This window comes from Orycteropus afer, unplaced genomic scaffold (assembly GCF_000298275.1).
Source record: "Orycteropus afer afer isolate SDZICR_OR568_19922 unplaced genomic scaffold, OryAfe1.0 scaffold00018, whole genome shotgun sequence".
Lineage (NCBI taxonomy): Eukaryota > Metazoa > Chordata > Mammalia > Tubulidentata > Orycteropodidae > Orycteropus > Orycteropus afer.
Window position 1 is genome coordinate 1,903,415 of NW_006921605.1, and position 12,040 is coordinate 1,915,454.

The following is a 12,040-nucleotide window of genomic DNA, read 5'->3' on the forward strand; positions in this document are numbered from 1 at the left end:
GTTTCTGAGGCAGTATCACTATGGAAGTAGATTGCCCAACCTTCCTTCCGAGGAGTGGCTGGTGGGTTTGAACCGCCAGCCTTCTGGTTAGCAGTAGCACTGTGCCACCAGAGCTCCCTCACCCCTTTCCTTACTTAATTTACATCGTCTCCCACTTTACTCTTAAAGAGGTCCTTGGGCAGCGACTTCCCCCTTATCTTAAGAGGGAACTCGGATCTGCAGACCGTCTCTGTGGTCACCCGCGGCACTGAAGCAACACAGACGGTGCCTCACTCTTCATGCCCTGTCCCAGCAAATGTACACGGTCCCCCCCAAATGAACCCACAGACGTTCTCGCGGCCCCCACGTCGGCTGGCTTGTTGGGTAACTGCTGTCCACAACCCCAGCCTCCCCATCGGGGCGGCCTGGGGGGACCCGCTGCCCTCTCCGCTTCTCTGAACACCCCTGAGGAAACTGTCATCAGTCGACCGGCCTGTAGAGGGGTCACGTGCCCCGCTGTCCTGATCCGTACGGTTTCCTGACCCTGCTGGTGGCGGTTTTGTCCCTTTGGTTTGTCCTTCCTTTGACGCGACTGTCCAGTCGATCCTGACTCGTGACAATGCCACGTATTGGGGAGGCCTGTCTGGCTGGGGGGCCTTCAGGGCTGGGGGTGCTGTGTGGTTTGGGGGGCCCTTCGTGACTGGGGGGAGCCTTCCTGGCTGGGGGGCCTTTGTGGCTGGGGGGCCTTTGTGACTGGGGGGGCCTTCGTGGCTGGGGGGCCCTTCGTGTCTGGGAGGCCTTCGTGGCTGGGGGGCCTGCAGGGCTGGGGGGGCCTTCGTGGCTGGGGGGCCTTTCATGTCTGGGAGGTCTTCGTGGCTGGGGTGCCTTTCCCCTCCCCTCAGGGAAAGGTGCTGGTGTCCCTGTACTGGAGTTGGAGTCCCTTGAGGACATGAAGTCTACCAGTTGCACTTGGGCCACCATGAGTGACAGACTCAACTCAGGGTGAAGTGCCCACCCTGGAAACCACAGACAGGGTGCTGTGGGCCGTTCCTCCCCCTGCAGGGCTATGGCCTACAGGGTGAACCTCTCCCACATAGGGTGTCTGTGGAGGGTTCCCCGGCTCAGATGTCATGGGACTTTAGCCATGTCCTGATGGAAGACAGATTGCCCTCCGCTGGGCTGAGTGGTCATGTGTCTGCTTGTCACCGAGGAGACAGGCCGGTTTGGCTAGATGAGAGTGAAAGAAATTGCAAGTGGGGGGTCCTCACCTTTAACTGCATGAGGTGACTGCAGCCTTGTGCCCCCAAGAGGCAGGAAGGATGAGAAAACACCCATGGCCTCAGGTGAACAGTGAGCACCGGCGCCCCCAGGGGCGCTGGGGAGGGGATCCCGGGCTGGTACCAGGGTCCCCAGGGGAGCCAGGGGGGTCCCGGCCTGGCCCCGGGGTCCCCAGGGGAGCTGGGCAGGGGTCCCGGCCTGGCCCCCTTTGTTCTGGTGGCGTCTTGGCTCCGTCTTGCGCTCGGGCGGGTGTGCCCAGACAGGAAGAGATGGCCTCCCTGGGGTCACTGGCCAGGCCCCAGCACGGCTGGCTTGGCAGCAGCTCCAGGCCACCGGGCCGTGCGGAAGCTCGAGTCGTCTCCTGTTGCTCTCGTGAGTCACTGCCAGGCCTTCCCGCCGCCGCCGCTGCCGTGAGTGTCCGCTGCAGTGGAGACCGGGAGGGGTGCTAGCGTGTCCTGCTGGGCCGGCCGGCACGGACGGCCTCAGTCCAGGCCAGGGACTCGCGAGGATGCACGGACGTCCCAAGTGTCCAGCACGTCTCGAGCAGTGGCTTGTGGCTCCTTTAAACTGTTTCCCACAGACGGGGGTTGTCTTTGTAGCATCTGAGACGTGTGCCGGTTCTGTGGCTTCTCAGGGCAGTTAGCCCGCAGTCCTCCCAGCACTCGGGCGCTTGCCACAGTGCGGGGTGACGCTGCTGGTCTAGACAACGCCCACGGTCTCCAGAGGGTTTTGGACGTGGTTTGTGTACTTCTTCATTTTGTTTGCTTTTGCCGGCTGTGGGTGTCTTGTCGCTGTCTTACCTGCTGCCCCTTTCCTGCCTGGCCTGCCCCCTGGCAGCCTTCGGGGGCCCTTGTTCTCAGAGAGGAGAACCAGGGACAGCCTCCTCTGGCGGACCGGGCGCTCCTGCAGCAGGGACGGCGCCAGCAGGCGGCTTCACTCAGGAGCAGCGTTAATCCTGTGCCAGGGCTGCAGGGCGGGGCGGGGGGGGGCTGCTTCCCTCCAGGTGTGGCCCCAGGCTGTGGTCAGAACAGTGGGTCGGGGCTTGGGGATTAAAGGCGGTGAAGTCAAGGTTTACGGCCCCTCCCCAGCCTGCACCCTTCAGCGAGGGCTGGCTGTGTCGTGTGGTAGTGGGGTGTCGACTCCAAGCACCCCCAGGTCCGAGATGGCTGTCCTGCTTCTCCCTGCAGTGCCCCTCCGTCCGGGCCAGCACCTCGCCACGCCCCTTTCTCCCCCTGCTGCTGCCAGGGCTGCAAGCGGAAGAGCTGTGGATGGGGTGGGGGAGGGGAAGCAGGCGGGGGCACATTGGGGGGGCAACCTTGGGACATGCTCACCCTGCCCCCGCACGGCCTGGGCTGTGAGGGCAGGCCCCTGAGGCATGGGCCAGGGTGGTCAGGGGCCGGTCGGTCCCCTGAGCCTGGCTGCATCTAGTGTACTGGCTCAGGTCCTGGGGGATGTGCTCTGATCTTCCACACAGGGGCCAGGGGGCAGGCCCCAGGGCTCGGGCGCCTCCCTCTTCCAGCTCCCAGCAGGCAGGAGGCCGGGCTGTGGTGGTCAGGTGGGCACCTGTGTTTGAGACTCGGTTAGAGGTTGCTGAGGGATTGGGAGCTGAAGTGGTATGCGTGTGTGTGTGTACGCGTGTGTGTGTGTGTGTACGCGTGTGTGTGTGTACGCGTGTGTGTGTGTGTGTGTGTACGTGTACGCCACCCGCAGAGCTGGCCCCAGGTGAAGGAGAGGGGAGGACGGGAGGCCGGCCTCGACGCCACCTCCTCAGCAGGGCAACACCTTCGGGATGGGATCCTGGGAACCAGCTTGGTCTTCGTGTGAGGAAGGTGCCTCTCCTGACTCAGACGTCCAGCTTCCCCCAGGACCTCACGTTTGCTTCCCTGTCCCAGATGCAACGTGTTCTGGAACTTTCCTGGGCCAGTGAGCTGGGTGTCGGAACACGCCGTAGCGCTTCCTCTTCTGTTGGAGAAGGGAAAGGGTGGCGGGCCATCCGGGGGGTAGGCTTTGTGTCTGTCCCAAGGGCTGCTGGCGACCGCGTCCGGGAGGCTCGAGCTGAGGACCTCCCTAGATGAGGCCGTGCGCTGGTGGGCCTGCGGAGTTTCTGTGTGACACGTCTCAAGATACCTCGAGCCCCAGTCTGTGTGTCTCCGTCTGACATGGAGGACCGTGTGACACGGAAAGCCCTGTGACTGACAGGAGAGACAAGGACACACAGGCCCCCGGCACACCCTGGGTGGCGGCAGCCCGCACTCCGGGCTGTTCCTCCCCTTCAGCGTCAGGCCAGACCCCTCCTTTTGCAGTGCCCTCCTTCTCTCCAAGAACTTAAAACGTACAAGCACCAAACCACTTTGTGGGCGTGTTCACACCAAACCAACCTGCTTGTTTCCTGCTTTCCAAGTCTTCTCCGACCCTCCATGTGAAGGGAGGAAATGCAGGCAGGAAGCCGGCACCGGTGGCCGGACACTGTGGCAGTCCCGTGTCCCCAGCCCTGTCACACACCCTCCTGGCTACTCTCTGGGTACCAGAACTACCCTCTCCTTGGCCAGGCTGTTGGGGACAACGCTGGGGTCCTGGGAGGGGCCTCGCTGCGTCAGTTTCTGGTATCGTGCCTGCTGTAAGTGGCAGGTTGTCAGGAAGGAGTCAGCCATGCCCCTCTCGGTGTGGGGGCGCCCAGCCGCGCTGCAGAGGCGGCATCCCCCCCCCCGGCAGCAGGCGTGAGCTCTGGCCCTTCTCCAGTGCTGCTCCCCAGGGTCTCTCACCACCGCCCAGGAGGGGTCAACGCGAGGGCTGTGGGGCACAGCTCCCGGCTGGACTCCACAAGACCCTTGGGGGACCATGTTGGTGCCGTTCTCTGCCCGAGTACCCCGTGTGGCCCCACCCCAGGTGGGCGGTCCCTTCAGCAGCTGCCTGGTGGGGGCTGGGGAGTGGCTAAATGGACAGCCATGACACGTGGCTCTCTCATATCCCTAGGCGTCTGGTCTGCAGCTCAGTGACGTGTGCTTGCCTGCCACCACTCTGCCCTCCCAGGAGCTTGGGGGCCCAGAGCAGAGGCCCCCGCCTCTGGCATCTGTTTTAGGTGCTTGGGGTGGACGAGGTCGTCTACGCCTTGTCCTTTGGTGACTGGCTTGACCCGCGGCAGCACAATGCTGTCGCGTTTCCTGTGCTGGCGTCTCGGGCCGAGCTGTGCTCCACTGTGGGGATGGCCATCAGCCACCAGCACACATTTGGCCGTCTGCCCTTTCTGACGAAGCAGTCACACCAGATTTGAACCTTGCTGGCTATCTGTCCTTGGATGTAGCTGGCATTTCCAATGGGACTTTCCATGTTTTGAGGAAAAGAGCCTGCCTTGTGTCCTTCCCTCACTTTGTTCTCATTGTGTGTCATTTCCATCAGTGGGTGACAGAGCTGAGTAAAGCCTGGGGACCAGAATTCATGCTCTGCCCGTGCGCCCGCGGGGCTGTGGCCTGTGGGCGTCCGTCACGTGGCCTGTCGCAGCTCTGATCTTTTGTTTTGCTGACGTGCCTGTGGCAGCGTGTTGAGCGCTCACTCTCTTCTTTCACTAGCATTCCACGCCTACGGAAAAGCAGGGAAGACGTTGGTGGAGACCAGGTAACCGTGCCACTTGTCCTGACGTGGCCCCGCCCTTCCTCCTCACCTCTGCTGAACACAGACTTGATCCCACAGAATGAAGGATGTGTGTGAACTGGTTTGGAATTACATTGTGTGTCTGAAGTGCTGCTGCCTCAAAGTTGGAAATCCAGTCAGTTGTACGCTTAGAGTGATGAGGCTCTGACTTGAAAGCCTTCAAGTCTTACTAAGTAAAACGGATAGGGACTGGTGGAGGCCAGTCTCACGGCTCCCCACCAGTGGCTGTTCATCTGGCCTGTGTGCTGGGTGCGCCGCCCCTCCCCAAACCGTGCAAAGGCAGCGTGAAATGGAACATGTCAGCTTTTCCTCCTCTGGCGTGAAATGTTAGGAGATGAGAGAAGGGCTGAGCCGTCGTACGCCCAGGCGCCAAGGGAGCGGAAGGCTAGGAAGCCGCCGGGCGTGAAGGCACGGGGCGTGCTTTTAACCTGTCTCACGTGCAGCGCCCTGGTGCAGCCCGGAACGAGCTTCTCAAACCCCACAGAGGGAGGGCTGGGTGCCCGCCCTTCCTGCTCACCGCAGGTCAGAGCCTGACCTCTGTGCACCTACCCAACTCCTGCACACCCTGGCGCGTTCTAATCGCGTCTTCACTCGGTCCCCCTTCACAGCATCACACATCCGCAGTGGGGCCCTGGGGGGCTCCGGCTCGCTGCCCTCTCCTGGGATGGCGCGTGGCCGGATTCTCAGGCCACTCGTGAAGCCCCTGAAGGCCGCTTTCTCCTTGCAGCATGATCGGGCTCATGCTGGGCACCTGCATGGCTTTCTACGTGGTCATCGGGGACTTGGGCTCCAACTTCTTTGCTCGGCTGTTTGGGTTTCAGGTAAGGATGCCTTCGAGTGTGTGGTTCGTGCCCGTGTGGTCGCCCGAGGGGCTGCTCGACGTGGCTGTTTGCGGGTCCACGCGGCTGCTGGATCGGGAGCGGTGCAGCCAGCCGGGGGCACCCGTGTTAGGCCTCAGGGTCAGCCCACGCCCTGGGCACCGGGTGTCTGGAGGAGCTACAATTGCAGGGGCCTCACGGGCGACTCCTGCTCCTGGGAAGACGGGGGAGAGGAAGCGGGGCGTGGAGAGTCCTCCAGGCTGTGTGCAGTCTGACCGCAGAGAAGGGCACGGCCGTCACAGGCCTACCTGTGGGGATGAGTATCGGGCCCAGCAAGGCTGCCCTCATGCGGTGCTCCGAGGGTGCCCAGGATGGCTGGCGTCTGTGCGCTGCTGTGATGCGTGGGCTGATGTTGGGGTGGGGGGCGTGCAGGGTCTCGGAGGCTCTGTACCCCGTGAGCGTGGTGGTGTCAGCTCCAGGTCAGGGACTGTGGCGTCAGATGTGTGTGGCGCAGCCGCGTGAAGCCTTCAGGACCCCTGGCCCTTTCTGTGTTTGTCTGGGAAGCAGCGGTGTGGGCTGTTGGCTGAGTTTTCTGGGTCAGCATCCAGTCTTCCTTCTGCAACAACGTGACATCCAGTTCCAGCACCGGAAGTATCTCCCTGGCCTCCATCTCTCCAGCCTCCGTCTCCCTGGGCTCTGCCTGGTCCCGCCTCTTCCCCTGCATCCAGGGCTCTCTGCAGAGGGGCCCAGCTGCCCACATGGTGCAGCAGTGGCCCCCAGTGACCGCCCAGTGCAGTACACACAGGCCTGCTCCTGTTTGTGGGGCCCCGTGTCTGAGGGGTCTCTCCTGTGTCTTGGTCCCCCTGTGTCCTTGGCTCGGATGGTCTCAGTCTGTGCCCTTGCCCCACGCAGGGTCTAGAGGTGGTCAGTGACTGAGGTCGCAGGGTAATGAGAGAGAAGCAGTCAGACCAGATTTGAGCCTCGGTGGCTCTCTGTCCTTGGATGTAGCTGGCTGTGGGCCTGTGTCCTCACCTGGCACAGGGCAGGTGGGGCCCCTCCCCGGCCCCCTCACCTGCTCCTTGGTCCCCCAGGTGACCAGCCACTTCCGCGTCTTCCTGCTGGTGGTGGTGTCCCTGTGCATTGTGCTGCCACTCAGCCTCCAGAGGAACATGATGGCCTCCATCCAGTCCTTCAGCGCCATGGCCCTCATCTTCTACAGTGTCTTCATGTGCGTGGTGCGTTTGCGCGTTGGGACGTGGGGCAGGGCCGGGGTGGGTGTGGGGGAAGGCAGGGCCAGGAGGTAGGGCCGGTCTGGGGCGGGGCCAGGAGGTGAGGCGGGGCCAGGCTGGGGCAGGGCGGGGCCAGGAGGGGAGGGTATGAGCGGGGCAGGGTGAGTGTGAGGGGAAGGCAGGTCCAGGGGGCGGGGCCGGTCTGGGGCGGGGCCAGGAGGCGTGGGTATGGGTGGGACGGAGGTCCGCTGGAGGGCTCGTCCGGGCCCTGACACCCCGGCTCTGCAGATTGTGCTGTCCTCGCTCAAGCACGGCCTCTTTGGCGGGCAGTGGCTGCGGCGGGTCAGCTACGTGCGCTGGGAGGGCATCTTCCGCTGTATTCCCATCTTCGGCATGTCCTTCGCCTGCCAGTCGTAAGTACTGCCAGCCCGGCCATGGCGTGGAGGTCGGGGGGAGGCACAGGGGAGAGTCTGGGAGCAAGGGGGCGTGAGGGTTCTGTGGGGGGGCCTGGTGCTGAGGGCCTGTAGGAGGGGCCATGGTGTGTGTGTGGGGGGGCCTGTGGGGGGGCGTGGCATGGAGGGGCCTGTGGGTGTGGAGGGTCCTCTTGGGGGGTGCCGCAGTTTGAGAGGCTGGTCACCCACCCTTCTTTCCTTTGGTCACCTCACCTGTCCCAGGAGCAGCGCTTTGCTCAGCCCTCCCATCAGCTGAAGGAGGCAGCCTGCCTTTAGGCAGATGAGTTGACATCCTTCCTGGGGCTGAGTCGCTCAGTGTAACTCAGTGATGGCCTGTTTGCCGGGTCCTCCACCAGCCGAGCTGGCTGTTGGCTCGACTGTGGGGGCCATCTGACAAGGCAGCACCCTCTGCATTTTGGCAGGACTGTCTGTTGGTGGATACTGAAAAGAGAATCGCAGACTTCAGACAGCTATGGGGCAGCTCTTAGAGATCTGTGTCTGTGTGTACATGTATGTGTGTGCGTGTGTGCATGTATGTGTGTATGCATGTATGGTTCTGGCAGAGTGTCCCCCTTCCTGTAGTGCCCACATGGTGTGACTGTAAGCACCTGTGACAGACAGGATTTATTCCCACTGCTGTGCTGATGCCCATGAGTGTGATCCGAGCAACTACTCCTGACCCCAGATCCTGACAGCACGGTGTCTCCTGCTTGCTCCAGCCTTGCTGTTACCCACCATGGTGTATGTGTGAATGTGTACATGCACTGGCATGTGTATGCACAAGTGTGTATGTGTGTGTGCATGCACAGGTGTGCGAGTGCAGGTATGCATACATATGTGCGTGCTTGCAAGTATGTGCATGTATGTGTGTGTGCTTGTGGATTCATATGTGAGCACTGTGTGCATGTCAGTATGTGTAGGTATGCATGTGTTTGTGAGAAAGTGCATGTGTGTGCATGTGAGTGTAAATGTGTGCGGGTTTTCATGTGGGTGTGTATATATGCACATGCATTCATGTGTACACGCACAAGTGTGCATGTGTATATGCATGTATATGTGTACATGCACATGTGCATGTGTGTGGTTGGCTGTATGTGTATTGTATGTGCATCTGTACATGTATAAGTGTATGTATGCATTTCTGCATGTGCATGTGTGTGGTTGGGTGTATATATTCTGTGCACATGTATATGTGTGCATTCATGTATTTACCTGTGTATGTATGTGGATGTGTGTATTGTGCTTACATGTGTGTGCATTTCAGTCTTATATGCTTTAGTGTGCATGTGTGTGCACATGTGTGTGCATTTGTGCATGCGGGCATGTGTGTGTGCCTTGCACAGGTTTCCACATGTGTATGCATCCGTGCGTGTATATGTGTGTATGTGTGTGCATGCAAGCAGTGTATGCATGTTTGTGCAAGTGCTTGTGTGTGCACGCGCGCATGCGTTTCTGTGTATATGTGTGTGCATGTGTACTTGTGTGCATAGGTATGTCTGCTTGTGCATGTATTTCTGCATATGTGCATGAATACATGTATGTATGTGCGAATGTGCATGAGTGCACATATGTACACATGCATGTGTGCATGGCTATGCAAATGTGTGTGTTTGACATGTACGTGTGTGCATTTGTGCTTGTGTGTGTATGCATGCAGGTGCATAGTTGCGTTTATGTGTATATGTGTTTGTATGTGTGTGAGTATGTGTGCTTACATTTATGTGTGTATGTGTGCATGACTGTGTGCAGATGCATGTGTGCCTGCATGCATTTGGGTATGTGTGTGTGCATTGATGTGTGCCTGCATATGTTTGTGTATGTGCATATGTACGTGCGTGCTTGCTTGCATGTGTGCATGCATGTGCATGTGTGCATGTTTGTGTGTGTCGGCACTTGCACATGTGTGTATGTGTGTAACCAGTGTGTCTGCTGGGTCTGTTTTCTGGGTTAAAGTTGTGGACACATGTCATTCTGACTCCTAGAAGGTCTGTCTGGGCACAAAGTTATGTTGAGTGCAGAGGTGCTGCTCCAGCACCAGCACCCACATTTCTTGATCAGGGTGCATCCTACCCCTTTGGGAATGTGGACATTTGCCAGGCATGGAGGTGATATGGGGGATGACAGCCAGGCCCTCCCTGCCCACGTGGCCCATCCATGCATTTTGAGGAATGAGCAAGCCTTCCTGACCACCATGGCCTGCTCCTCAGGTCTGAAGAACCCAGCAGTGCTGGCCATCATGGGCCCAGGGTGTGGCCGGGACTGTCCTTCTGGGCCAGCCATAGTGGGCTAGGTGGTGTGGCCGGGGCTGCCCTCCTGGACTGGCCATAGTGGGCTGGAGGTGTGGCTGGGGCTGCTGGGTCGGCCATCATGGGCCCAGGGGTGTGGCCGGGGCTGTCCTGAGTGTGGCCCGAGTTGCCAGAGGCTTGGGAGGACCTGTCTGTGCGCTGGGGTGGGAGGAGTGCACTCAGGCTGCGTGCGGAAGCTCCGCTGGTCTGGAACTCAGAGTCTCCAGGGGTGGCCTTGCTGTTGCCCAGGGTGCTTGGCGGACGAGGTGGTGGGAGCAGGGTCTTTCTCCTGTAGTACAGCTGCTTTGGCCAGGAGCGAGCTTCCCTGTAGGTCCTTCGGCACGCAGCCAGGTGGTAGCAGCAGCCCCTGCAGTGGGGCACCTGATGTGTGTGTGGGGTGAACCTGCACTGAGCTCTCCTGAGCTGGGGCGACAGGTGTGGGCTCTCTGCTCCAGCCGGGGTGGGGTGCTGAAGCCCATCCAGACACAGTCTTCTCCCGGAGTGGTGGGCCAGGGCACATGGTGGGGGCTGGACACCAGCTGTTCTGTCCTGACTTCACGGTGTCCCAGGGCGGTGGAGGGTGAGGCAGGGCTCTGGCTGCTGGGCTTCCTCTTGGGCGAGGAGAGTGGTGCCCAGGCCCTGGCTGCAGCTGCCCGTGTGCTCACGCGTGCGCCTCTGTTAAAGCCGGGGTGTCCCCTGCCCTTCCTTCCCTGCACGTTTGGGTTTGGCTGCTGGTTCTGTGTCCTTGCTTGTGTGTGGAACAGACCTGTGCCATAGGGTTTGCGAGGTTGTGACTTTCTGGACTGTTCAGGTCAACAGGTCTTTCTTCCAAGCCGCCTGGGGTGGCTCGAGCCTCCAGCCATCCGTCGGCGCTGGAGCGTGCCCTCTGTTTTCACGTCCCCTGCCGTGGGCCTGTCCCTTTACCAGCGGGTCGTTCTCTGCCCCCTGTCGATCCCCACCTCTGGCCGAGCTGCGTGCCCACCCTGATGGCGGCTGCCTGTACTCACACTTGCCCGGCGTGTCCTCTGCTTGCTTCTGATCGGGCCCCCTGCACCCACCCCTGTCTCTGAGCCCCCGGCCTGCCCGTGTCCTCTGGCCACAGCTGCACTCCTTCCCGCCTGTAGTGCACCATGTGCCGGTTGGCCTGAGCTGTGGTCACAGAGGCATTATAGGGGCAGGGCTCCTTGCGGGTAGCCTTACCCACTCCCGTCATCGTCACTGAGACCTGAGAGCGTGGAGCAGTCTGGGCAGTGGTGCGTGTGGGGAGGTGTCTGTGTCTGGATGCGCTTGGTGACGCGGTCTGTGCCTGCAGCCAGGTCCTGCCCACCTATGACAGCCTGGACGAGCCCTCAGTGAAGACAATGAGCTCCATCTTTGCCTCCTCTCTCAACGTGGTTACCACCTTCTACATCACGGTAGGGGCGCTCTTTGGCGTCAGCGTGGTGGGCTGTCACGGGCTTCAGGGGGTCTCCTGTCACCTCCTGGCAGCCCCCCAGTGGTGCCCTGTGCAGGCCCTGCCCAGGCTCTGGCACTTTGCTGTCGGGGGATGGGCTGGCCTCACGCTTTGCTGGGTGTGCTAGCCCTGCCTCTGAGTCCCGCTATCCCACCGCCCCAGCCGCTTCCGCCTGTGGCCACCTGCTCCCCCAGTTGGCTGGTGTGGGTTAAGCTTACCTGGTACCAAGTCACATCTTACCAAGGTCTTTGGTCAAAGTGACTTTCCCCATGGAAGTGGAACATGTTCAGCAAAAAGAATCCGGGCAGTGAGAAACGGCAAAGGGAGACATAACCGCTGCTGGGGGGTTGCCTCCCACTCTCAAGCTGCTGCCGAGTCTTTGTATCTCACCAGCGGAGTCGGAGATGCCCTGTGTGGCCGATAGCCTGTTCCCCTAGGCCACCACGGGGCTGTCAGGGATGCTGGCCTACCCATGACACCCATGGTCACCCCTGCTCTTGGCACCCGCAGTCCCCCCTTCTCTCAGTGCTTGTGGTACCTCCTCCCGTCAGTGCCCACGGTCCCCCAGGCCTCTTGTCTCCCATGATCCCCCCCATCTCCCGCAGTTCCCCCCCCAGCTCCCACGGTCCCCACAGGCCTCTGGGCACCCATGATCCCCCCATCTCCTGTGGTCCCTCAGGCCTCTTATGTCCTGCGATCCCCCCCATCTCCCACGATCCCCCCAAGCCTCTCATCTCGTTATCACCTCCCATCTCCTGTGGTCCCCTCCTCTTCTTGTCTCCCGCTAGCACCCCCCATCTCCCATGGTCCCCCAGGCCTCTCGTCTCCTGTGACCACCCCCATCTCCCATGGTCCCCCAGGCCTCTCATCTCCTGCGACCACCCCTATCTCCCATGGT

The 12,040-nt window shown here is 60.9% G+C and overlaps 1 protein-coding gene across 1 annotated transcript in view; it reads left to right on the top strand.

The window, feature by feature from the left end:
* The window catches only part of SLC38A10 (solute carrier family 38 member 10), a 37,550-nt gene that overhangs the window by 4,522 nt on the left and 20,988 nt on the right, over positions 1 to 12,040 (top strand). Inside the window, exons 3-7 of the mRNA XM_042783570.1 lie at positions 4,824 to 4,869; positions 5,633 to 5,726; positions 6,815 to 6,958; positions 7,241 to 7,365; positions 11,002 to 11,104. Coding sequence (XP_042639504.1) covers positions 4,824 to 4,869; positions 5,633 to 5,726; positions 6,815 to 6,958; positions 7,241 to 7,365; positions 11,002 to 11,104 — 512 coding nt within the window. The remainder of the gene's footprint in view (positions 1 to 4,823; positions 4,870 to 5,632; positions 5,727 to 6,814; positions 6,959 to 7,240; positions 7,366 to 11,001; positions 11,105 to 12,040) is intronic.